Below are 27,460 nucleotides of genomic sequence, written 5' to 3' on the forward strand. Positions count from 1 at the left end.
GCCCTCTCTGGGCCCCTGTTCCCCCACCTGGAAAGCAAGAGGTTTGCCTGAGTCTCCCCACACTAATCTGTGAGCCTGGACATGGTGTCCCCGTCAGAGCACAGCCTGGGTGTGGCTGCCCAGCAGCCAGGCATGTGGACTGGAAGACAGGGAGCTGGGAAGGTCACGGCCAGGACAGAGGAAGGAGGAGGAGGTGAGACGGACACTAAGAGTGACAAGGAGGCTGTGGGGCTTGGAGGGGATGCTTCATAGATGAATGACCTTGGGCAAGCTTATTCATCAGAGCCTCAGTTTCCCCATCTGTGCAATGCTCTTAATATTGACTTCATATGAATTAAATGTATGAAAGCATGTGAAGGGCTCATCAGAGGGCCTGGAACATGGCACACTCAATCTGTGCCAGTTACCTGTCCCCCTCCTCCTCACAGAGAACGCAGAAGGCCCTGGCTCCACTCTGGACATCAGCACACGCAAGCTTGATTTGTTCCAGATTAGGGGCTGCAAACCAGTTTGTACTGCAGGTGGTCCAGAGGCGTGTTTGGTTTCCCTATGCAGTGTTTTCTAGAAGAGATCATATAGAATCGGTGTTATTTTTTTCTTAAGTGTTTGTTATCTACTCAACATTTTAATTTCAGTGAAAATCTCCATTTCCAGCTTTCTTGGACTCCTCAGGAGATCTGGTGTCACTGGGCTGTGTGCCCTTAGGAAGCAGTGGGGGTGGGTGCCTGGAGCTGAGCACTTACTAAGCCCTTTACTTTATGTTGTTCCTCAGGCTCATCTTTGCTTAGTATTTTCTGTGTTTTTCTCATTCTCATGTCTGATTGATATAAGGCAGGACTATGATCATCTCCCATGTCCTGGTTTACCCTCTTGGGCATGGCCAGGCTTCCTGCCTGCTCACAGGAGCATCCACCCCTCCATCCCGGGAGCATCCATGTCCTCAACCTCGTGTATAGCCTTCAACATATTTCACATGCTCTGAAATCATATGTAGATATGTGTGTACAGACATGCACACATGTTGGTAGGGCATATCTGTAACCTTTTTTTCCTGATTTATAAACACAAGATCTTATGCACACGGCATCTTGCTTTTAAACCACCCCAGACAGAGGCGACTGCCTCTGTCCTCTCCAATAGCCCTAGTCCTCTCCATCCCCTTTACTTATTTCCTTCACTCCTGGCTCCTGTGGGTGTTTGGATTGACCCTCCTTCTCTAGATCAGTGGACCCTCCCCTGTGAGTCTCAGACACTGGGGGACAGACCCTGGGGGATATGACCAGGGGTCCTGGGATCCATGTGACCACCATGCTCTAGGGCAAGAGGTAGGCAAGCATTTCTGGAAAATTTTCTAGAAATTTATCTTGGTTTTGTAACAAATTAGTTGTACAACAGACTACTATAAGCTTGGTATCTTAAAACAACAGTAAGTTATTCTCTCACAGTTCTAGAGGTCAGAAGTCTGAAACAAGGGGTCAGCAGGGCTGTGCTATCTTTGATGCCCCAGGGGACGATCTGTCCTTGCCTCCTTTAGCTTCTGGAGACCCCTTAGCTTCTGGCTACCTAACTCCCTCTCTGTTTCCACCTTCACGTGCACATCTTCTCTCAACTACATGTATGTGAATTTATCTGTCCTTTCTCTTGTAAAGACACCAGTTACTGGACTGTGGTCCCACTCTCTGTCCAGGACCATTTCCACGCTGGAATTCTTAACTAAATATGTCAGCAGAGACCCTACTTCCAAATAAGGCCACATTCTGAGGTTCTGAGTAGACATGACTTTTTTGGAGGACACTCTTCAATTCATATGCTCCTTGCTCCCATCTTCCTGTCCTTTTCTCATGGTGACTTTTTCTAACGTGATTAATTGTATTAACTGTATTTATTTGCTCTTTCAGATTGGTGTCTGTTCACTGGAGTTCTTTGGACTCACAGTGGGTTGATCCCTTGTGTACTTTGTCATTAAACTGTGAGCCCCCTTTTACAGGACCCCCTTTTTCCTAGGAGGATCCTGGCACCTGGATTGGGAGCTTCACCCAGAAGAACTGCTCTTGCTCAGAATCCTTCTGGCCAATCACCTGTTGGACAAAAATTGAGTTAATCTCCTAGGTTGGAGTTTTTAGAGCTCAGGGATCAAGAATATTTTGGCTCAAACCCATAAGAAGAGAAGATTTGAGATTTCTATTTCTCTTGTGGTGACTTTAAAAAAAAAAGTACAAGCTCTTGGAAGGTGGATGTCAGCCTTATCCTTCCCTCCAGCTGGAGCCCGTAGTTTCCCTTGTCTGCCCTTTCTCTGACCCTGTAGGCCACGTGGCCCTGGCTTTAGGGAAGTGTCTCAGCTCCAACTCAAGGTACATCAGATCAGTTCAGTTCAGTTCAGTTCATTCACTCAGTCATGTCCAGCTCTCAGCGACCCCATGGACTGCAGTACGCCAGACTTCCCTATCCATCACCAACTCTCAGAATTTACTCAAACTCATGTCCATTGAGTCGGTGATGCCATCCAACCATCTCATCCTCTGTTGTCCCCTTCTCCTCCCTCCTTCACTCTTTCCCAGCATCAGGATCTTTTCAAACGAGTCCGCTCTTCACATCAAGTGGCTAAAGTATTGGAGTTTCAGTCTCAGCATCAGTCCTTCCAATGAATATTCAGGACTGATCTCCTTTAGGATGGACTGGTTGGATCTCCTTGCTGTACAAGGAACTCTCAAGAGTCTTCTCCAACACCACAGTTCAAAATCATCAATTCTTCAGCACTCAGCTTTCTTTACAGTCCAACTCTCACATCCATGCATGACTACTGAAAAAACCATAGCTTTGTCCATATGGACCTTTGTCAGCAAAGTGATGTCTCTGCTTTTTAATATGGTGCCTAGGTTTGTCATAGCTTTCCTTCCAAGGAGTAAGTGTCTTTTAATTTCATGGCTGCAATTACCATCTGCAGTGATTTGGGAACCCAAGAAAATAAAATCTGTTGTTGTTTGGCCATTGATGACTAGTAATTTTAATAGTGGCTCAAACCAATAAGATAAAAGAGATGCCCCCAGAAGAGGATATAGCCTTCACAAGATCTAGAAAGCTTTCTTTCAAAAATAGTCTAAGAAAGTAAAGGGCCTTCACTATATAGGCAGACACCTATACCTAAAAGGTGAAGGTGACAAAGGCCACTTATGGGCTAGGAGTATTGAGGCTAGGAGTGTTGACACAGCCAGACCAAAAAAATCTCCTTAAAATTCTAATCTATTTGACTGGCTGCCATGTGTTTCTTCTGGATGGTAGAGCCTCTTAAAATATAGGAAACTCTTAAAATACAGGGGGAAAAAAGCCTCAGAGGATCAGTTATGTTTACATATCAAAGACAGCAGGAAGAGAAATGCAAGATCCCTCTAAAGGGCTTTTGATCCTTTAAGGTCAGAATTCTAAAAATGTATTTTATCAAGCTGGTTTTTCTAGCTGCACATGCAAAACTAATTAATTTTGCAAAGTCCAGTGAACACCAATTTGGCCGTTTTGGGGTGATGTTTCCTTTAATTTCCAATTAAGCAAGACCTTTTTTTTTTTTTTTAGTTCTACCACTTTATTGCTACCAACCCATCTCCCTCCACCCTCATGCACACATGCTCAGTTATGTAACCCCATGGACTGCAGCCCACCAGGCTCCTCTGTCCATGGACTTTTCCAGGCAAGAATACTGGAGTGGGTTGCCATTTCCTTCTCCAGCTAAGCAAGACCTTGTAAATATAATTCTGTAGACACTTCTCTGTGTCTTTCATCTGAGAATAACCCATTGTGATGAAAAAAATTAATCGACAGACAGTCTAAGAAACAAGTGGAAACTTTTATTTGGGCCAGTATGGGAATTATAACCTAGGAGACAGTCTTTCAGAACAGTCTGTGAATGTTCTATCTATGAGGTCAAAGCACAGTTATATAAGCTTTTGAGACAAAGGGTTATCCATCAAGTGAGGTATTACTGACACTTAGCATGATCCATATCAGCTCAACAAAGTGTGTGGTGCATACAGGTCATTGTGGCCCCTTAGGAGAAGAAAGGTTATCTCCTAAGAAGCCGTGATCCTTGATATGATAAAGAAGGAATGTTATCTACTTAGGAGGCATGGTTAATGCAGATGCACAAGACCCAATAAGGGGAGGGAGGAGGCCCAAACAGGGAAAGGAAAATTTTGTATTTAATCTTTTCTCCTCTTGCCATTAAAATATGGATTTCATTTCAAATCATTTCATTTCAAATCGGTGTGTTTCCACCGAGCAAAATCTTCCTAGTGTCTTTCTCCTGAGAATAACCCAGGTACTGCTTCTTGAACTAAGTGTCGAGGAAAACCTACCCCTCCAGGGAAGAGTTTAATAGCACCAAATCAAACTTTGCATCAGCAACCAATAACAGGAAATCCAATAACCTCCCCCATATTCATCTGGACTCTCTGAGGAGGCAGATGCACACAAAAGGTACCCAATCTCCAGTGCCTTGTAGAGTTAGGAGAAGTCTGCTCTGGTTTCCTCCTTCATCAGTCACCAAAACTGCTCACTGAAGGGAAAACAAGAAACCTCACAATCTAAGTTGTGAGTTACATTCTATTTGAAGACCTCACTAGAGACTATAGCTTGGGAGACACATCACAGATAGCTCTGCGGAACTGTTCCAAAGAGGTGAGGAAGGGCCAGGATACTTGGGAGTTTTTGCTGGAAAAAAAAAAGAAGGAAACATATAGTCAAACATCAAAGGATTATTAGTAACCACAAAAACAGAAATCTCAAGGTTTAGTGTTTTTCTTGGGACCAGAAAGTGCATTAGAATCATTCCTTTCTTATGCATTATAATGATCTAAAGCCAGTGCCCTGTCTTTCTCCATCGTGAATTCCCCTCGGGCTGCCCCCACTGGGGGCTGCTGCAGTGGCTGAAGTCTTGATGGCCAGCAGCATTCATTGTTTACAGAAATGACTCACAATATTTTTTTGTCCACAAGGCCTGTAGACAGTGGGTTTTAGTAAGACAGTAAAAATTCCAGAGCCAGTCTCAGGTGGGACGGAGCCCCGTGGGGGGCCTAAGGATCCAAGTCTCTGCATTAGCACTCCTGCCCAAGGGAAATTATTGACCTCCAGAGATTTTTTTTTTTTAACTTAAAGGAGAAGTGCACTATACCACCCCCACCGCAAGGAGGAAGTGAGGCCTGATCCTTAGCTACCAAGTTACACCCCAAATCCACCCCACACACTAACTAAGGTACCCCTAGGGGGACAGACACGCTTTGGCAATGAGGCCCCTCCAGAGGCCCAGCGTGTGAACAGCTGCACAGAGGGCTGAGTGATGTGGAGTCAGCACCTCAGGAGGCAGGAGGGGTGGTGGACAGAGAAGGAAGGAGTCTCAGGTCCTGATGGATCAGAAGAAGGAAAATGGGGAGAGGTGGTCAGGACACAAATGAGAAAACCAAGGATTATCAGAAAAGGGGCAAAAAGTAAAAAATGTAGATAAGATGAGAGAAGCAAGAGAAAGAGGCAACACAGAATGTGGGAAACCAAAGAAAACGAGGGAGACAGAGCAGAAGAGGGGAAGGGAACAGAAAGGAAAGTAAGATAAATGGGGAAGGATTTGAGGAGAGAGAGAGGGAACCAGGAAGACATCAGAGCCCGGTAAAGATACCTCCTGTGAGCAGAGGTGTTCAGGAGTCCCTGGGCTGGTCCTCAGTCCCTACAGAAAACTGGCGGGCCCAGTACACCAGGTCGGCCACGTAAATCAGCAGGTTGATGGCTGTCAGGATGGCCACAGCCAGTCGCTGGTCCCAGATGCACACATAGTTGGTAAGTCTATGTTGACAGCTCACATCCCTGGACCTCTCGGGCTGCCCGCCAAACTTTTCGTCAAATTGGTAAAGTGACCAGAGGACCAGAGCCCCGATGTAGAGAAGGACGGAGAGCAGGCTCAGCACCAGATGGAAGGTGGAGGAGGAGATGGGCAACCTGTTCTCATAGTCAGCCAAGTTCAACAGGATGGTCACGATCCCCAGGATGAAGCAGATGGAGTACACGGCCACACACGACACCAGCAATGGGTGGTCCATGTACAGGCTGGCGTTGCTGATGAAGGGTAAGATGACACAGGCCACCAGTGTCTCTAGCATCTTGAGCAGGAATGGCAAGCTGCCTATGTAGCCAGTGAAATCATCCATCTGGGGCCAGCCCAAGATCCAGATTGCTTCGGTGGCATAAGCCACAGTAGAGATGAAGCAGAACGCAGTAGCAGCGATGGCATGGTCCCAGGAGGGGGTGTAAAATAAGAACTGAACATAGGTAGCGGGGTAAATAATGGAGACCAAGAGGCAGAAAAGGGCGAGGTAGCAGGCATGGCAGAGAAGAAAATCCCCCCAAGAGAAGGAGAAGCAGTACTGTAGTGCCAGTGATTCGATTATGAGGATGATGAAGGTCACCACAAAGCAGAAGCACAAGATAACAAAGGACCAGTTACTTGTGGGCACCGTCCAGCTGTCCAGGCTGCCCACTAGTGAGATGGCCACGCAGGTGGAGAGCAGCTGCAGTGTTCGGAGGAAGTAGCCCATGATGGCCCAGAGGTCCAGGCCTCAGGACGATCATGTGGAGGTCACGATGGTCATGCAGGCCACCTTCACCAATATGAGAGTGGTCTTGGCTGAGGACCCACCGGAGAAAGATCCAGCTTCAGAGGTGTATTAAGTCAGATGCCAGGGAAAGGCTCAGGGCTCTGTGAGGGCTGAGGCTCAGGATCTGTGGAGTTGGAACCAATGTCTCAGACACTCAGGTAATAGCACAGCCGCTCCAGAATGGTTCTCCCCACCCACCACCCTTGGCCTTGTCAGGAGACTTGTCTTATCCCAAAACTCCCAGCTGGGTTGGGTCTGGCTTCAAACCATGAACATATTTTTGCCCTTTGAGCTGTGTCATTATCTATAGAAACACAGAGTAGGATAGCCTTTATCTGACATCCCAAGCCTTTAGGCTCTGAAAATTAAAAAGTATTAAATAATTCATTTGGTAACAGAATTTGACCTAAACATACACTAGATATTTAATGATCTTTATTTATTTTACCTGGGGCTTCCCTATTAGCTCAAGAGTAAAGAATCTGCCTGCAATTCAGGAGCCTCAGAAGACACAGATTTGATCCTGGGGTTGGGAGGATTCCGTGGAGCAGAGCATGGGAACCCACTCCAGTATTCTTGCCTGGATAAGTCCATGTGTTGCAGGAAGGGGGACCCCTTCCAGGGCCCAAAACTGGGCTTTTGTCTAACACTTGGAAATGAATTGTCCGAGGAGACACATGTGCTGACAAAGCAAAAGATTTTATTGGGAAAGGGCACCTGGGTAGAGAGCAGGAGGGTAAGGGAACCCAGGAGAACTGCTTGGTCACATGGCTTGCAGTCCCAGGTTTTATGGTGATGGGATTAGTTTCCGGGTTGTCTTTAGCCAATCATTGTGACTCAGAGTCCTTCCTCGTGGTGCACGCCTTGTTCAGCCAAGATGGATGCCAGCGAGAAGGATTCTGGGAGGTGGTCGGACAGATGGTGTCTCCTTTTGACCTTTCCCAAACTCTTCTGGTTGGTGGAGGCTTATTAGCTCCCTGTTCCTTACCAGGACCTCCTGTCCTAAAACAACTCATGCAAATGGTTACTACAGTGCCTGGCCAGGGTGGACGGTTTTAATCAGCGTGCTTCCCCTAACACTTCCTCACAGCCTGCTTTCACTTTCTGTTGAGAGAAGGAAACTGGCCTCTGAAGGAGCTGTGGAGCTGTTGACTGAGTGAGTAGAGGGGTGTAGAGGTGGAAGCCCCCTTCCCACCTGTTTGGGGATGTTCTTTGCCCTTTGGAACTTTGGGGTCAATCTGACAGCACAGGAGTGGGACCTGGCTCTGTACCAGTCTCTACGCAAGGGGGAGTTTGTATGTTTGTTTGTTATCTGTTCCAGGGGAGTGGGTGAAGTGAAGTGGAGGGGCCTACATCCATCCAGTGGACTTCTAGACTTTGTAGAAGTCCACTGGACACATCCTGGAAGGTTGGCAAAACTAGAGCTATGACCTTGTTTTTAAAAAGTTTCTTTTTTTAAATTGCAATACAGACTGGCCCAGTTTCTGAAGAACGGTGGCCCCTGAATGGGTCTCTAATTCCTCCACGGTTTGGAGTTAGAATTAATTTGTCAAAGATCTGGTAAGTGGGAGGGAACTCCATGTACAGGTTTTCCTGTTACTCTATAGTTAACAGTAACAGGGCAGTGAAAGGCAAAATTCTTCCAACAAGGGCACTAAATTGAAGCCAAAAGGGAAACAAAAGTGTGAAAAGCCTGCCCACTTTACAGAGTTTTGCAGGCAAGGGAGGGAGAAGAGGGGATCAGCTTCTTATGGAACTGAATCTCCCTCACCTCAGTGGTTCCTATCCTAATGCCCCAGGCAGGGGCTGCCTAGGTCTGCACCCCCCTCCCCCAGTCTCTGGACGGAAGAAGAGTTCTATTGTTCTAACACAAGGGGAGTTCTAACCGGGGTAGAGCCTGAGTGCCCCCACCCCCACCACCCCCACCCCCCCACCCCCCAGCATGAGAAAAGGAGAATCTGAAATAGTTTCTTCCTTTAAGACCTGACAGGACACTCAGTTTGGCCAGGGTGTGTCCACTACAAGGGGAGGGGGAGGGAGAGGGTAGATTTCCAATAAGGCGATTCCCTGCAGGAGATCTGAGTGCCAGAGGACAGCCAGTTGGCTATTATTGGACTTTGCTTTCCACCTCAAACCTACTAAACCACAAAAACACCAGTCCTCCGTACACAGGTGATCCAGAAAAAATGGTAGAAACGTTCATTAGTATTTTTTTCAACCCACCGCCCGACGTAGGCTGATGCACAGAGGTGGGTGATGATTGTGTTCACAGCGGAGGTGCAGCACCTTGTCCCAGACAAAGCCCGACACTCCTCTCTCAGTGTTTGGCTTCTTGAGGGATAAGCAGACAAGCCTGAGTTGGTAACATGGCTAACCGGCTTCCAGAAGCTAAAAAAGGTGAAGAGGGACCCTCCCCTGGGGCATCAGAGACAGAGCAGCCCCGCTGACACCTTGTTTCAAAACTCTGACCTCCAGAACTGTGAGAGAATACACTGCTGTTGTTTTAAGCTATCAGGCTTGTGATGATTTGCTGCAGTAGCCCTAGAAATTCAAGAGAGTTTCCAGAAATGAAAAATAAATTCTTTGTCATTTTTTTTTTTTTTAAGTTTTCAGAAAAACTTGCTGACCTCCTACTCTCGAGCATGGTGGTCACGTGATCCCAGGACCCCTTGTCATATCCTGTGTCCCCCAGTGTCTAAGACTCACAGGGGAGGGTCAACTGATCTAGAGAAGGCTGGTCAGTCCAAACACCCACAGGAGCCAGGAGGGAAGGAAATAAGTAAATGGGCTGGAGAGGACTAGGGCCCCTGGAGAGGACCAGCTGCATCTCTCAAGGGTGGTGAAAAAACAAGATGCCGTGTGCATGACACACTCTCATGTGTATAAAACTGGAAAAGATATACAGATATACCTTATAAACTTGTGTGCATATATGTACACACATGTCCAAATGTAATGTCAGAGCATGTGAAATGTGCTGAAGGCTGTACACGAGGTTGAGGACATGGATGCTCCCTGGATGGAGGGGTGGATGCTTCTGTGAGCAGGCAGGAAGCCTGGCCACACCCAAGAGGGGAAAATAGGCACATGGGAGATGATCATAGTCCTGCTTTATGTTCCTCAGTTCAGTTATACATGAGAAAAAGAAAATATAGAAAATTAAATGGAGAATGAAAAACAACATAAAGGACATAGCAGCTGCTCAGCTCCAGTGACCCCCTTTTTAGGGAATGCAGCCCAGTGAAACCAGATCTCCTGAGGCTTGAAAAGGAGCTGGAAATCTGGATTTTCATGTGAAATTGGAGCACTGTGCAGCTACCAAATACTTAAGGAAAAAAATAATGTTGATTCTCTACCATCACTTTCTGAAAACACTGTGAAGGGAAAACAAATACATCCCTGGACCACCTCCAGTACAAGCTGTCCCTGATCTGCAGCAAATCAAGCTGCATGTGCTGATGTCCAGAGTGGGTCCAGGACCTTCTGGGTCCTTTGTGAGGGGGAGCTGCTGCTGCTGCTGCTGCTAAGTCACTTCAGTCGTGCCTGACTCTGTGCAACCCCATAGACGGCAGCCCACCAGGCTCCGCTGTCCCTGGGATTCTCCAGGCAAGAATACTGGAGTGGGTTGCCATTTCCTTCTCCGATGCATGAAAGTGAAAAGTGAAAGTGCAGGCACTCAGTCTTCTCCGACTCTTAGCGACCCCATGGACTGCAGCCTAGCAGGCTCCTCCGCCCATGGGATTCTCCAGGCAAGCGTACTGGAGTGGGCTGCCACTGCCTTCTCTGTGTGAGGGGGAGGGAGACAGGTAAATGGCATAGATTGAGTGTGCCATGCTCCAGGCCTCTGATAAGCCCTTCACATGCTTCCACGCATTTAATTAATGTAAAGTAGATACTGAGCCCTCTGCACAGATGGGGAAACTAAGGCTCTGGTGAGTAACTTGCCCAGGTTCATCCAGCTCTGAGGAATCTCCCACAATTTCTCCCTTCCACCTTCTTTGCCCTTCTGGCACTTCCTCCTCCTTCCTCTGTCCTGAACATGACCTTCCAGGCTCCCTGTCTTCCAGTCCACACGCCTGGCCGCTGGGCAGGCAGGGCTCAGCCACATCCAGGCTGTGCTCTGACGGGGGCACCACGTCCAGGCTCACAGACGAGAGTGGAGGAGGGGCTACTGGGAGACTCAGGCAAAGCTGCTGCTTTCCAGGTGGGGGAACTGAGGCCCAGAGAGGGCACAGGCCTTACCCAGGGCCACACAGCAGGAACCTCATCCTCTCCTTCTCCAAGTCCTCCCTCTGTGGCATGAGAAGGATCCAAAGTTGTCTTTTAGTCTTAGGTGGAATCTCAGGATGAGTTCAGGTAATTAAACCGGGATCAAACGGGGGTACATCGAGCAGGACACCCCAGCCTTCCTCACCCAGTGCCCCTCCCCACCCCGGCAGTGCCCACGGGGAGGCCCGCAGGCTCCAGGGCTCCCCTGGCAACTGGGGCTCAAGGAGCTCTGGGAGTCCAGGGTGGTTCTCAGGTTTGCTCTGTCTCTCTTTCCAGCCTCAGCTTGTCCCAGGATTTGTTATCAGCAAAGGTGACCAGGCCCCTGATGGCAGGAAGCGGGCTGGGGCTCAGGGTGCTGGCCCTTCAGCCCTGGGGCCTCTCAGCAAAGAGCCCCTTGGAAACAGGGCAGCTGTCCCAGGAGGGGGCGGGCTGGGAGGGGCCTCACTCCCCCCACACTGGACCCTGGAGGAGCCCCTGTGTGAGCAGGACTGCAGCGCTGGCTGGCGGGACTGCCTTGGGCAGGTGACCTGGGCAATTCCATGGTCTCCAGGGTCCCTGCCGCTCTGGCCACGTGTCCCTGTCACAGCCCTGAAACCCCTTCAGGCCCCTGTTCTCCTGTCTCAGTTCCAGTCCAGGCCCCTACTCCATGGGGAAGGTTGGCTCCATGCCCGCATCTCTTCTGGGTCAGAAGACACCTACAGGGCTGCCTCAGGGCCACCGGGACCCTGGAATCCCCACCTAGTCATCTCCACTCTGCCCCCCCACCCCACCCCCACCCCAGTCCCGGGTGCATCCTCAGGGCTGTCCCCTCCCAGGGGTCCAGCAGGTGCCTCCTCTTTCAGCTCCTGCCCTTAAAAGGGGGCTGATCATCTATCCATCCCCACCCCCTCCCTGGGATGCCCTGAAAGACTATACATCAGCATCAGACACAGCATCCTTGTTCATTTCCAATCCCTTCTTCCCAGCTTCGAAGCTGCTAACCAGTCTCCCAGGCTGGGAAAACCCACACAGGTAGGAGTACTCCTAGATCTTTCCAGACTGCACATGGATGGCTGCTTTGGAGCTTAAGAGTCAGACATTATGTTAATTTGTTCTGTGATTTCTCCAAGACACTCCTCCTTGGAGTCACACTGGGTTGAGATCTCCCCTCCCCAAGGGAGAAGCATCACATGTGAAGGCAAACTTGGGTGGAGGGGATTCACAACAGCCCCTACTCCCATGTCATCCTGTCCCCACGGCCTTGCTCTCACCCATGCCTCCTCCCTGCTCACCCCTGGAGCTGCCCTCCTCTGGGTGGGGCTGTGTCCCCTCAGATGGCAGCCCCTTCTAGTGATGCTGCGGGGAGGAGAGGCCGGGACACGTGTGTCTTCAGGTTGCTGTGGAAGGAGGCCATGGCCCTGAAGGTGGGTCCTGGGTCCCAGAGCCCCGAGCTTTGGTCCTGGGCTCCCACCCACGGGCCCTGCTGTCATGTGGGCTGTAGAGTCAAGGGTTCAAACCCACAGCTTTGGCATTTTTATCTGGGTTCCCATTCCTAAACTTACAATCTTAGGGGAGGCCCTTAATTGCCTAAGTCTTACTGTTTTCATTGAAAATGAGGTTAGCAGTACAATCCACAGTCTTTTTTCTGAAATCCCTTTGGGACAGATATGCTTCTGAGTTCAGAAACTTTCTGCTTCCGACTAGTAACAATGTGCATCTACTCTATATGACATCACACCCCACTGGGGTCTAAAAACAATTTGTGATCAAACACATTCATTTCGGCAACTGTACTTTTGAACATTCACTTTCATTGAAATAAACAAAAATCGTTAATTGTCCTAGGTCTGTTCAGGTCAAAATTTGCTACCAAACTATTTTTTTGTTAATTCTTTTTCAAGAAACATGAAGGTTTGTGATTGTAGAAAAGGAGCAGCATACTCTATATTCCTTTAGATAATGGCACTTAGCACGAAGAGATAAAAATATACACACAGTTTTGATGCCACCCTCAATCCAGCTGTGAGGTTTAGGATAAAACAAGTCTCCTGAAAAAGCCACCAGTGATGGGTGGGGAGAATCATTCTGGAGTGGCTGTGCTGTTACCCAAGTGTCTTAAGTCACTGGTTCTAACTCTACAGGTCCTGAGCCTCAGCCATCACAGGGCCCTGGGTCGTTTTCAGGACGGTCCTGAGCCTCAGCTGTCACAGGGCCCTGGGTCATTTTCAGGATGGTCCTGAGTCTCAGCCGTCACGGGGCCCTGGGTCGTTTTCAGGCATCTGACTCAATCCATCTCCAGATCTTGCTCTTTCTCTGGTGGATCTTCAGTGAGGACCATTGCCACAACCAGTGACCGTGACCTGCCTGACCATCACAACACCATGTCCACCTGGTCCACATCCCCAGACCAGGACTACTTGGCCTTGGTGTGGCTCTGCCTCCACCTGCTGCAGTTGTTCTCCACCTGTGTGGCCTTCTGGCTGGTGATTTCTGGCCTTCAGAAGTGGAGCGTAGGTGCCAGGGCCGTAAATATCTGGGCCTTGCTCATCTGGTTCCTCTCTTTGCCCATAAGCCTCATTGTAGTCATAGTTGAGTTATATTACATCCAGTTCCACTTTCATTTCTCATACCACATGCCCCTCACAGATGCCTGCTTCGCTGCTCATGTCTGTTTCTCACTATACGTGGTCCAGTCTATACGGAGCCTCGGGTTTTCACTGTATGGCCCTTTCATAGACCGGGTCAACGTTGCCCTATCATTCACCTACATTACGTGCTTCTTTTATGGTGTAGAACTGTCCTGCATGTGGAACTGCTACAAGCTCAAGGACCTCACCTGCAGGGCGTGCTAAAGGTGCTGGAGAGCTTTGTGGCCTGTGTCATCCTCGCCTTCATCTTCAACACCTCCCGGCACCCGAAGGAGCCAGCTTACTGGTGGTGTCTAGCCATCTATTACTTCTGCTTCGCCCAAGCGACCGTGGCCATGCTGCTGGGCCTGGGCAACTGGGAGTACCGGCTGCCCGTCCAGGTTGTGCTGACCCTGCTCTCCTCCTCCTCTACTCCTCTGCTTTGGTCCTCTGGTGGCTCACCCAGTAAATGAGGAGACTGAGATCAAGCCCGAGGGATTCTGGCACCTGTACATATTGGGGCTCACCCACTGCTCGAGTCGCAGGGACTGTCGACTGGCTGTGGCCATCCTGACAACCATCAACCTGCTGATTTATGTGGCTGACCTGGTGATTTCAGCCCGCTAGGTTTTTGTCAAGGACTGAGGATCAACCCTCTTGTCAATGGAGGTTTCTACACTAAGCTCTGATGTCATCTTTCTAGCTCCCCTTCTCACACCCTTCCCCGTTCTTCTCTCTATTTTTTCTTCTTCCTTCTCTCCATCTGCTCTTTGTCCTGTTTTATGTGTTTGCCCACACCCTGTTTTGTCTTTCTCTTGCTTCTCTGATCTTTTCTACATTTTCTGCCTTTGGCCCTTTTCTGATCATCCTTGGTTTTCTTGTCTCCTATGTCCTGACCATTTTCCTGCTGATCCATCAAGACCAGACTTCTTCCTTCTCTGCCCACCACCCCCTCCCACCTCCTAAGGTGCTGACTTCACAGCACACACCTCTCTGTGTGGCTGTTCACACCCTGGACATCTGGAGGGGCCTCATTACCAAAGCAAGTCTGTACCCCTGGCGGTGTCTTGGTGTGTGTGGGTGGGTTTGGGAGTGGGGCGGGTAACTAGGCATTGGGTCCCAATTATCCGAGTGGAGTGAGGGGTGTACTTGTGCCCTCCCTTCAATTAAAAAAAAAAAAACTCAAGAGGTCAATTATTTCCAGTGGGCAGAAGTCTTAAAACAGAGGCCCTGGATTCCAGGGCCCCACCTGGTGTTCAGCTCCTCTGAGATTGGCTCCAGAATTTTTGCAGACTCACTAAACACCCACTGCCTAGAGGGCATCTTAGAGGAAGCCAGGTTAATGCCTTCCATCCTAACTACTCTCTAGGGAATCAAAAAGAGGGAGCTGGTGAAGAACCCAGGACCTTGAAGACATTTGTCTGCAGTGTTGGTTGAGGGGCAGCGTTGTGGCCCTCCTGCCTCAGTGTTCAAAACAGCAGGCCCTGCCTCTGCAGGGAGAAGAGCATGGCCACTGCAGCCTTAAAGGCGATGTTAGGCTGAGATTTTTTTTTTCTATCTTCTGATCAGGAGGGTAAAAATTATTGAGTAACCCTGTACTTAAAAGGGGAAGTTTCTTTTCAGATTTTCTTGGGCAGGTGGTTTGTGGGGGTGGGGGTTGCTGCTTCCACTGTCAAAGCAACTGCAGTGCTTGAGTGTGAGGGGACACACACTTGTGTGTTGCTCTGTGCCAGTTGCTTTCTGCTGTTGTTTCTTGCTTCTCTGAGACTCAGGCATAATGTGATCTAGATCAGTGTATATAATTTTTAAAAATTCCCTGGAGCTTCTGGTTCCCATCAGTCCCTGATGTCAGTCATAGAGAAAAGGCTTGTCCCTTTGCCTATATTCACAATGTCCCTTTTTAATCTCAATATAACGATGAGAGAAGCAAAATTAAAAAAATGAGAAAGATATTCACATATTCTAATTGCCCCAATTTGTCTAGAGTGCAGAAGAGTCCAGCCAATTTCCACCCTCACCCAAATCTGTTTCTGGAAGCCCTTCCCACTGACTCCCCATCCACACCTGGATCAAAGCCTTGGGGTGTGGCCCAGCCTGTGACACAAGACGTGGGGTCCCACCTCAATGACAACATCCCATCCCCCTAACTCTTAAAGGGGCCTTTGCAGGAAGGTGTGTCCTTGTATGTATGCATAGTGCACATGTGTGTGCATGCTGTGTGCCCATGTGCTCCCCTGTATTGAGACCAGCAGCCCTTTGCAGTAACCGGTGGTTGTGAAGGCCCCACAAGTCTCCTGTCCTCAGTCACAGAGCCTCAGAGCCCAGCATCCTGGTGTCACCAGGACCAGAGGGGCCAGGCAAGCAGAGCTGCGGGGGAGGGGAGGGGAAGGACCCCCACTTCTGCCCTTCACTCCTGGACTGGGATGAAGCCATGTGTTGTTCACCCAGGGGCAGGTGGGATGGAGCAGGGGGCACTCCCAGGAGGTAGTCCCTATGGCAGACAAATCTTAAGAAGCATTGAAATAAAATTAACATTTTAAGGAAAAACAAGAGAAATTTAAACATAAACTTTTGGTTAAATACTGTAGAGATCACATGAAATAAGCACTGAAAAGTGTCCACTGGATGTGACCATTTGAAAGTCATTGACAGCCTTGCTTAGAGCTTTTTCATGAAGTCCTCAGGACAGAAGCCAGTGCATTGGAGACAGAGAAAGAGAAGGAAAGACAGTAAATATAGGTTTCTCCTGGGGTAGCTAGTGCCTATGAAGGGAAAGAGAAGGTCACAGTTGGAGAGGAGCCAAGGGTCAAGGGAACCTAGATGATAAGTTTGCAAAAGGCCATTTACTATTGCTTGACTTCAGCCCAAAGGAACATCCAAATACTGACCCAAGGTCCAAAGGGGGAAAATATTTTTTAATGCCCAGAACATGATAAAATGTGAATCAGGGTGACAGTGTATGAAACCATTTATGTAAATAGTAAATTTGTTAACTTGTTATCAAACAGTCCGAATGGTCCAACTTTTTTGGAGTCAGAACAGGAAATAAAGAGAAAAAGGGTAAAGGTTATTAATGTGAAGAAACTTGTGATTATCACTTCAGGGTTACTTACTTCATGAACCCAGTTCTTCTGTACAGTATATTGGACAGTAGATGCATGCGGCTATTTAATTTTTTTTAATCATATCCTTTTGTTTTATTTATTTATTTATTTTAGCCAAGCCATGCAGCATGTGGGATCTTAGTTCCCCAAACAGGGTCTGAACCTGTGCCCCCTGCAGTGGAAGTGCAGTCTTAACCACCAGAGAAGTCCCCTTATTTTTAACTAAATAAAATTCAATAGATTGAGACATGCAAGTCCTCAGTCTTACCAGCCACATTTCAAGCACCATATACCCACTTGTTGGAGGCTACTGTATTGAACAAGGCAGGTATAGAATATTTCTATCACTGCAGAAAGTTCTACTGGGGACTTCCCTGGTGGTCCAGTGGTTAAAAATCCACCTTGCAATGCAGGGAATGTGGGTTCAATTCCTGGTTGGGGAAGTAAGATTCCACATGTCATGAAGCAACTAAGCCTGCATGCCATGACTACTGAGCCCATGTGCATCAACTAGAGACTCCATGCACCACAGCCAAAGGTCCCATGTGATGCAACTAAGACCCGACGAAGCCAAATAAGTGAATAAATAAATATTTAAAAAGTTCTACTTGACTGCCCTGTTTCATATATTCCAAGCCTATATAGTTAGATGCATTTATGTTTGGGCTTGTTATGTCTTCTTGTTTACTTTCTCATAAACTATTCATAAACGATCTCCTTGTCCCTTGTGATGTTTATTACCCCAAATTCTGTTTCTCAGAATTTAAATTTGCAATCCGGGCTTTAGATAATTTACATTTACCTAAAGTATCTTTTTTCCACATTGTTTCCTTGCCACACTTAAACCTTACACAATCTACACAGATATTTCAGTGTTTTTGCTAATCGAGGTGATAAGGGAATAACAGAAAACAAGCTTTTGACACAAAATTGGCCTACCGACTTTCCTGAAACAGTCCACTAAAAATTCATACAGGTTGATTCAGGTCAGTTTCATTTTTATCTAGCAATTTCTTTTCTGCTGTTGTTAATTTCTTACTGAATTTCCCCTTGGGGAATAGTCTAAAAATACATATTTCCTTAAAAACAATCAGCCCCTCTGGTAGGCTGGAAAAATATTTCTTGGAGCGATAACCTTGTCAACTCCCATATCCTGTGAATGTTATTTATCTGGAAAAGAAAAAGATCTTTGCAGATGTGACTAGATTAAAGTTAAAGTGAGCAGAGAAGGGAGGAGGAGGCCAATATTGGGCCGGGTGGTGGGGCAGAAGGAAATAGGGTCAGATTCCACATATGGGGAAAGTATTGAAGAAACTGGAGCCTTGTAACCTGGACAGTCAAGAACTCAGGGTTGAGACAGACATGAGGATGAGGTGAAGATGGGTGACAGGTCGCCATGTGGAAGTGACACTGGATTTATCCTGGCTGGAAACTTCAGTGGGGAAAGTCCTGTGAGTATAAACCAGGGACCCAACCCTCCGAGCAGTGCTTCCCAGACAGTGACTCCTCTGTCCTTGGGCACATCCAGGCCAGCGTCCATGGCCCAGGTGAAAGCAGTCAGGTGGCAGGTGGGAGGTGGGCTAGGGCTCAGGGCTCAACCTGGTGCCCTGTGGTTCAGACACAGCCCTGAACATGTTCCCATGGGTCAGTGTTTATTCACAGACACCATCAGCTGGGCTGAGAGGCACCTGCCCAGTGCAGCCTGCATTCTCAGTCCTGACAAGCATCAGGCCGGGGTCACTCGCTTGTTCCTGGACCAGCTGCTTAGGCACTGGGGTGGTGAGACTTGGAGCAGAGGTCCTGACCACACTCATCATCCTCCCCGTTTCTAGGTTCACACGCAGCCCCCCCCCCCCCCCTCCCCCCGGGGGCAGGAGGGGACGCACAGTGTCTTCCCACAGGCTCAAGTGAGAGCACATCCCAGCCAGGACTGCCATGCCAGATGCACTCCCCCTCCACAGGCTGTTCCCCCTTCCTCTCCTCCCGCTGCCATCCTGCTGGGTCTATCCTGGTCTCCAGGGGCTGGTTCCTACCACCCAGGACAGCAGAGGCACTCGTGGAGCCTCCTGGCCTGCAGCAGACTGTCCCCAGGGTGTCGAGGGCTTAAGAAGGGCACAAGGGCAGGTGTTCTGTGAGCCGAGATGAAGGACAACGTGGCGACGCGCACCCTCCCCCCGGCCCAGGACAGGATGGCAGAAGCAACGAAGCAGAGAGAAGGTAGGGGGCGGATGGCGAGAAGAGGGGCTGGGGAACTAACCTGGAGAAGCAGAGTGGGGCAGCTAAAGGGCTTAGGAAGAAGAGACCGAAAGGCGAAGGTTGTTGAGAAGCACAGCTCTCCCTTCTCCCTGTTGCCTGGGGTGGACCCTGACCTGCTCTTTTCAGAACTGAGGGCAGAAGAGCAGGAGGCAGTGACCTCCACGCGGATGCCTAAACAGGCTGGAGCAGAGTTCACCGTGAGCCCACTTGTTTCCATGATGGCTACAGAGTCGGGACTATTATCCCCATTTCTCAGACGAGACGACTGAGGCGGGAGTTGCCCAGATATGCATAGAGCCATAGGTGACAGCAGGGCTCCTGGGTTGTCCCAGGTCTGCTCTCTGAGGAGTTGCTCCCAGTGGCCTGCTGGGGAGGACAGAGCCGGGGCTCAGAAGCCAGGCTGGGGTCACTGGAGGACTGTGAAAGATGACATGTGTGACGCACAGAGCCCGGAACCAGTGACAAAGCAGCCCCTCGACAAACATCACCTCCTATGCCTCCTTCCATCACAACCTCGGTGAGAAAACCCAGCATTTGCAGCATCAACACCAGGTGTGTGGGGACCCAGCTAGGTCAGGGGTCCAGAGGGGCAGCAGGGGCAGCTCTGCCTTTATTAAGATCAGGGGTGATGGTGCTGTTCATGGATCCCCACCACCCCCAGCCTGGTGCTGGGCACCCTGCCTATGGGGGACCTCAGCCCCCTCCTCAACCCTTTGATGGACGGGACCCTGAGCTCACAGAGGTAGACACGGAGTCAGGTGGACTGACTGGGGTCTGTCCAGATCATCAGCCTGTGCTTCCCACGTGTCAGCGCTTCCCCCAGAGAGCTGGCTGTGCAGGGGGCACAGAGCTCGTGTTTGAGAAGCGCTGCCCACATCAGGCGACTGTGCGGTGCAGCCACGGATGAGCCACTGGCCTAAGGGCTGAGCACCTCCAAGGGAACTCCAGTCACTGGTCCAGCCTCACCCCATCATCTCCCTGGGCTGCCTGTTCATGCAGAGAGAGGACATAGCCCCGCAGGACATGTCCTAAATAGCCCACTGCAGGGATGAGGGGCTCCAGGTGAGGTTAAGAACCCAAGGGATTGAAATCCAAGTTCAAACCTTGGAGAAGGAAATGGCAACTCACTTCAGTATTCTTGCCTGGAGAATTCCATGGACACAGGAGCCTGGCAAACTACAGTCTATGGGGTCACAACAAGTCAGACACGACCGAGTGCCTAACAGTTTCGTTTTCACTTTCATGACACCAAACTACTGTGCTTTTCACTCAAGGACGGGGGAGGGGAGGGAGACGCTGCTTTACAACAGCAGTGCCTGCTATTTGTACCACTGAACCAGGTGATGTAGGTGGTACCACCTGGGAACCGCGTCTGGGAGAGCGGGGATGTGTAGCCTGACCTCTCAGGGTTCTCTCCTGCTCTGGCTCTAGGGTTTAGGGTCATGACCTCTGTTGTTGTTGTTATTATTATTATTATTTTAATGGACTTTGGAAGCTGTTGGGTTGGGTGGGGCTACCCATCTGGCTGTGAGTGGCCACCGGGGAGAGCACTTGGTGATAGGTTGTTGCTGAACCATGAAAAGACACTGGGATTCTTGGCCTCCAGAGAAGAATTCAATCCTGGGCCAGAGACAAGGCTTGATTGCTCAGAGCTTTTGTGTAATAAAGTTTTATTAAAGTATAAAGGAGATAGAGAAAGCTTCTGACATAGGTATCAGAAGGGGACAGAAAGAGTACCCCTTTTTAACTTCATGTTATATAGCCACTAGAAGTCTGTTAATGAAAGAAAGGAATGCCTTAAAACTGAGAGAATGGTACCAGGCCCCTCATCCATAAGATGTATTTGGGGATAATCTTGGCACCAGACAGGTCAGACCGGGCCATAAAACGACTGACTTGAGTCTTGTAGAAAGGCAGATTACCATATAAATAGTTTAGTTTATACAGATTAGGGGAACAATGTCTGAGTATAACACAATGGTTTGTCAAGTTGGTTCTGAGCCATTAGGCGAACTGACTTGAAGACAGAGTCTGGGGTAAATGCATTATATATTAACATAGCTTAAGACAAACATTTCTGTAAGAAAAATGCATTGGTTAACTCAAGGTTTCAGAATAGTTAACTTCAGGTGGAACCGGGTGTCATTATGGCAACACAGTATTTTAAGAGAAGCCTCCTTTTAAATTGGTATGGAGAAGGGAAAAAAATATCGCTAGTTTGTTTCCTCCTGCCACTTAAGAGAGAGATAAAAAATGTCTGACACTTGAGCCCATGTCCTCCATTTGGAGACCCCGGCCTTCCTGCCTGTTACCCTGTCATTGAGTCTTCTCTCCCCAAGGCTGACTTGCAGGTAGAGCCAGCCAAGGGACATTCTGGCAGGAGGTGTGAGGGGCTGCGTCTTTAACACGGGTAGGGGGTGTCTCTAAGGAGCCTTAGATGCCCTCACTCGGCCACTGCGCTGAGGCTCAGGGCAGCCAGGGCGGTGCTGCGGCCTGGCCTGGAGGCTGACCCCAGGCTCCCTGACTCCTAGCCCCTCGTTCTTTCCAGGGCTTCAGGCTTCCTCGAAAGGAGAGGCACCAGGATTCCCAAAGTAAAACCTTTCCCGAAGGAAATCTCTAACTCAACCTCCAGCTTTGGCTCTGGGGGTTGGATGTCCCCAGGGGAGGGAAAATGCCTCCTTGCCTCCCAGGTAGGTGCTGAGGTGAGCGAGCGTCAGGATCCAGAGGGTGGCATGTGTCGTGGCACCAGCCCCGTCTCGAGCTGCATGCCTCCTGCACAGCCAGCTCTCAGAGGAGGAAGCACGGTCGTGGGGCAGGGACAGAGGCTTCCATCTCCACGTCTGAGTCTCCAAGACTGGCAAGTCCAGGGGCCCCGGGAAGAGGGGGGCTGGGAGGGAACAGGGGTCTCTGGCACCCAGCCCCCATCTAGCAGATGAGGAAACTGACTCAGCAGCAGTGAGTGCCCTCCTCGGGGGGATGGGGCAGGTTTCTGCAGAACGAGGGTGGAAGGGGCAGAATCCCAGCCTGGAGGATGCTGCTGCCACACTTATCACAAGCAGCGTGGGGCTGTCGACAGCCAGCCAGCTTGGGGACAAGACACTTGGGTCCTGACTCTGACTCTGCCACACACAGGGTGACTCTGGACAAGTCCTTCCCCTCCCTGGGGTCCAGCTGCTCCTTCTCTATGACAACAGGGTTGGGCTAAGCAGAGGGCCTTTACACTCTCTTTTGAGCTCCACCGTGAGGGGACTGGACCAGCCTTGAAATTGTGACAAATGACACTTAACCCCCCAGCAGGGGGGATGGAGCAGCTGCCCTCATGAACCACAGGCTTGGACAGTGAGCCCCTCAGGTGAGCCCACCCTGGGCAATTCTTTTACTAAAGCAGAGAGGCACCTTCATCTTCCTGGGAAGTAAGGTCCCAGGGTTGTTTTCAATTTGATTTAGGAAAATAGAAGAATATGAAAATCCTGTACCTAGACTTACAGGGGTAAATGCATACTTGTTTTTCTCAATGAAAAAAAAATTAATCACTAGTCAATCTAAGAAAGAAACTGAAAACTTTATTCAAGCCAACCTGACAACTATAACCTGGGTCCCAATTTTCCAGGAAACTATGAGAACTGTTCTGAAAACATAAGGCAGGAGACTAGTATGTATGTGACTTGGGGGAAGGGGAACATGCAAACAAGCACACAGCTTGGTAGAGGCTTACTGCTCTTCCCAGGGAAAAATACTTTAGCTAATGGCTTTCATGCTTTTCTAAGTATGAGAAGATGCAAGAACAGAGTTCTTAAAAATTTCTCCTAAAAAACTATCGCTATCTGAGGGCAGGTTTTCCCAGAGCACAAAATGCCTCATCCTGAGTTTCCCCCCTGAATTCCTTCCAGGATCGACTGTAGGTCAGTGACCGCAGTGGCTAATGACTTGATTCTTGTACAACTGGGTGGTGGGCGACATTCTTTACTGCACAATCCCCTTCCTTTTGATCTTAATTTCAAACAAGGTTTGGGAGGCTTTTTTGGCCAGTTTGTCCCAGGGTTCTAGGAATGTGCATTCCAAAATCAATCCAGGATTTTGTTGTTAGGCCACTGAATGTACTGTTACTCACCCAGTCCTGGTAACAGTAGCCAAATCCTCTGGACCACCTGCTTTACTAGTCTGTCAGCTCCAGGAAACGGCTTCCTCCTGTTGCCTCTTTCCCTCCCGTATCCAGAGTCACACTATTACAGTCATGGATCTTATAGAATTTTACATCAAATCAATCGTTTCAAGTCACTTGGTCATCATGATTGTTTATTATAGGCTCAATCACTCATTTGTTAATTCAAGAAACAAGAGTCTTGTAAAATAGGTAGAATAAAGTAACATAGCTAGTGACGTTAATAAGGTCCTAAATAAGTAAGTAGTGTTGCCTTCTAAGGAGTTACATGTGTGTACCAGAGAAACTCATCTTTATGTTTGAGTAGGTATTTCTGCCCTTGATGAAGGCTGGTTAACACATAATACAGATGCACAAAGTGTACTAGAATGGAGGGAAGAGGCCAAAAAAGAGAAAATTTTTATCTTTAAACTTTTCTTATCTTGCTTTAAAATAAAAATTTTATTTCAGTCCTTCTTAAGATTTCCCTGTGATGAGGATGGCCTCCTGGGAGCCCTCCCCCTCCACCCCACCTGCCCCCGGGTGAAGATCACACGCTTCATCCCAGTACAGGAGTGAGGGTCAGCAGAAGGGGTCCTCCCCCTCCCCTCCCCTCCCCCACAGCTCTGCTTGCCTGGCTCCTCTGGTCCTGGTGACTCTAGGATGCTGCGCTTGAGGCTTTGTGGTTGAGGACAGGAGATTGAGGGGCCTTCACAGCCATCGGTTACTGTAAAGGGCTGTGGTCTCCATGCAGGGAAGCACATGGTCACACATGTCCACACACATACCTGCACTGAGCATACACACAGGCACACATCTTTCTGGAGAGGCATCCAAGTGCCCTCATGGCCCCTTTAAGAGTTAGAGGAAAAGAAGCTGGCACTGGGGTGGAGCCCAATCTCTTGTGTCACAGGCTGGGCCACACCCCCAGGATCTGGTCCAGTTGTGGATGGGAGTCAGTGGGAGGGGCTCCCAGAGACCTAGCTTTGGTGAGGGTGGGAATTGGCTAGGACCTTCTGAGCTCTAGACAAATTGGGTGTAATTAGAGTATGTGGATTTGGTTCTGGAGTTTTTTGTCTTTGTCTTTTTCTTTCACTTTTATTATGAGATTAAAAATGAATGTGGAAGAAGGGACAATGCTATTCTCAGCGATTAACAGCAGGGGCTGATGGGAACCAAAAGCTCTGGGAATAAAAAAAAAATTGTATGCATTTTATAGATGGCATTATGCCTGAGTCCCAGAAAATCAGGAAGCAGCAGCAGAAGGCAACCAGCACACAGAAACACACATGTGGACTTCCCTGGCGGCACAGTGGATGGAGTACACCTGCCAGTGCAGGCCACATGGCTTCAATGCCTGGTCTGGGAATATCCCACATGCAGCATGTGACTAAACCCATGTGCCACAGCTACTGAAACCTGTGTGCACTATGGTCAGTGCTCTGCAACTAGAGAAAGCCCACTCACAACAGTGAAGTCTCAGCACAGCTAAAACTCAACCAATAAATAATTAAAAAAACCTCTTTATTAAAAAAAAAAAGAACTGTGTGTCACTGCACACTCAAGCAATGCAGTTATTTTGACGATGGGAACAGCAACTCCCTCCCCTCTCCAAACAATCTGTCCAAGAAAATTTGAAAAGAAGCTTCCCCTTTAAGAACAGGGTCACCCAGTAATTTTTGCCTTCCCAATCAGAAAAAAGAAGAGGACAGAAAAAAAACAAAGCAGGCTACCACAACTTTAAGGCTGGCAAAGGCCATGCTTTTCTCCCTGCAGAGGCAGGACTGCAGTTTTGATCACTGAGGCAGGAGGGCCACATCGCTGTCCCTCACCAACACAACCCTAGGGTTCTTCGGCAGCTCCTTTGGTGATTCCCCAGAGCATAGTTGGGATGGAAGGTATTGAGCCCTGGCTTCCTCTAAGATGCCCTCTAGGGAGTGGTGTTTAGTGAGCCTGCAAAAATTCTGGAGCCAGTCTCAGGTGGGGCTGAGCACCAGGTGGGGCTCCGGGGCCCAGGGCCTGTGCTTTAAATCTCCTGCCAACTGGGAATTACTGACCTCCAGAGACTCCAACGCTCCACTAGGAGAGAGTGTCCAGTGACTTACCACCTACCTTCACCCTCCAAAAATCACACAGACAATTACCAGCTAAGGCACCCCAGCGGGACAGACAGCCTTTGGCAATGAGGCCCCTCTGGAGGCCCAGGGTGTGAACAGCTGCACAGAGGGCTGTGTGACATGGAGTCAGCACCTTAGAAGGTGGGAGGGGGCGGTGGGCAGAGGAGGAACGAGTCTCAGGTCCTGACGGATCAGAAGGGAGATGGGAAGAGGTGGTCAGGACACAGACGGTGAGAAAACACACTCAGAATGGGGGTAAAGGCAGAAAATGTAGAAAAGATGAGCAAAGCAAGAGAAAGAAGCAAAAGAGAACAGGGGCTATCACATAAGACAGGAAGGAGACAGCAGAAGGAGGGAAGGAAACAGAAAAGAGAGTGAGATGAATGGGGAAGGATGTGAGGAGGGAGAGACGGAGCCAGGAAGAGGGCACCAGAGGATGTCGGAGCTCAGTAGAGATCTGTGAGCAGAGAGGATCAGGAGTCTGTGGGTTGACCCCCAGCCCCTACAGAAACCTGGTGGGCCCAGTACCCCAGGTCAGCCATGTAAATCAGCAGGTTGATGGCTGTTAGAATGGCCACAGCCAGGCGCTGGTCCCAGGTGCACATGCCATTGGTAGTTCTATCAATGCAGTTCACATCACTGGACTGCTGGGGCTGCCCACCATACTCCTCATCAAAGTGGTAGAGCAGCCAGAGGACCAGAGCAGTGAAGTGGAGGAGGATAGACAGCAAGGTCAGTCCCAGATGAAAAATGGGAAAGGAGACGGGCAGCCTGCTCTCCCATTCATCCCGGTCCATCAGCATGGCCACAACTGCCAGGATGAAGCAGATGGAGTACACGGCCACGCACCACTCCAGGGCTGGCTGGTCTGTGTACAGGGAGGTGTTGCTGATGAAAACAAAGATAACACAGGCCATGAAGGTCTCCAGCACCTTCAGCAGGCCTGGCATGGTGTGCACGTAGCAGGGGATCTCCTTGAGCTTGTAGCATTCCCATAGGCAGGCCACTTCCATGACATAAACCACACATGCAATGCAGGAGAACACAGTGGCGGCAATGGCCCGGTTTCGGCTGGCATCATAAGGCAAGAACTTGATGTAGGTGATGGGGTAGAAGATGGCGGCTGAGAGGCAGGTGAGGGCAGCATAGCAGGCATAGGTGATGGAGAAGTTGTACCAGCAGAAAGGAAAGTCAGTCGGGAACCTATATAATTCCAGTATGACGATGGTGAGGGTACCGATGATACAGAAGCACCAGCTGAACATGATCCGATTACTTATGTCCCCCCACCGAATCCCCTTGTCGAGCACCAGGAAGAAGGCCGAGATGATGCAGACCAGCTGTGGCACGCGGAGGCAGCTGAACACGATGTACAAGCCACACTTGTCTGGAGATGTCCTACCGGTGGACATGGCGTTGTGACAGTCAGGCAGGTCACTGTTACCAATATGGCAGTGGTCTTCACTGAGGACCCACCAGCCAACATGCACACCCTGGAGACGGATTAAGTCAGATGCTTGGAAAAGTCTCAGGGGGCCTGTGACTGCTGAGGCTCAGGATCTGTGGAGTTAGAACCAATAACTCAATCACTTGGGCAACAGCACTGCTGCTCCAGAATTATATTCCCCACCCATCACCCTTGACCTTGTAACAAGACTATTCCATTCCAAACCTCACAGCCTGGTTGGTTTTGCCTCAAGCCGTAAAGACTTTTTATCTCTTTGGCTGTGTGCCATTATTTTTGGAGACACAGTGGAATATGGCCCTTATCTACAATTCCAACATTTCAAGGCTCCAAAAAGAAAAGAACTTTTATGAATTCTTTTGGCTAGAGAATCTGACCTGAACAGACATGAGAAAATTTATCAGTTCAGTTCAATTCAGTTGCTCAGTCGTGTCTGACTCTTTGCAACCCCATGGACTGCAGCATGCCAGGCCTCCCTGTCCATCACCCACTCCCAGAGCTTACTTAAACTTATGGCCATCGAGTCTGTGATGCCATCCAACCATCTCATCCTCTGTTGTCCCCTTCTCCTCCTGCCTTCAATCTTTCCCAGCATCAGAGTCTTTTCAAATGAGTCAGTTCTTCGCATCAGGTGGCCAAAGTATTGGAGTTTCAGCTTCAGCATCAGTCTTTCCAAAGAATATTCAGGACTGATTTCCCTTAAGACTGACTGGTTTGATCTCCTTGCGGTCCAAGGGACACTCAAGAGTCTTCTCCAACACCACAGTTCAAAAACATCAATTCTTTGGTGCTCAGCTTTCTTTATAGTCCAACTCTCACATTCATACATGACTACTGGAAAACCCATAGCTTTGACCATATGGACCTTTG

General features: G+C 49.2%; 1 protein-coding gene and 2 pseudogenes across 1 annotated transcript; 1 reads left to right on the top strand and 2 right to left on the bottom strand.

The window, feature by feature from the left end:
- Positions 1-3,135: 3,135 nt before the first annotated feature.
- Positions 3,136-6,572, bottom strand: LOC110152120 (myeloid-associated differentiation marker-like; annotated as a pseudogene).
- A 1-nt stretch (position 6,573) lies between these two features.
- LOC110152119 (myeloid-associated differentiation marker-like) lies at positions 6,574-16,809 on the top strand (annotated as a pseudogene).
- A 7,709-nt stretch (positions 16,810-24,518) lies between these two features.
- On the bottom strand, positions 24,519-26,537 carry LOC139038766 (myeloid-associated differentiation marker-like). The gene has a single exon (XM_070478365.1). It carries the CDS (start codon positions 26,535-26,537, stop codon positions 25,599-25,601), a length of 939 nt encoding a protein of 312 aa, XP_070334466.1. The 3' UTR covers positions 24,519-25,598.
- Positions 26,538-27,460: the final 923 nt, after the last annotated feature.

This window comes from Odocoileus virginianus, chromosome 16 (assembly GCF_023699985.2).
Source record: "Odocoileus virginianus isolate 20LAN1187 ecotype Illinois chromosome 16, Ovbor_1.2, whole genome shotgun sequence".
NCBI classification, from domain to species: Eukaryota; Metazoa; Chordata; class Mammalia; order Artiodactyla; family Cervidae; genus Odocoileus; species Odocoileus virginianus.

Excerpts from the sequence above, each read along its gene's own strand:
- LOC139038766 (XM_070478365.1), bottom strand. The coding sequence starts at position 26,537 with ATGTCCACCGGTAGGACATCTCCAGACAAGTGTGGCTTGTACATCGTG.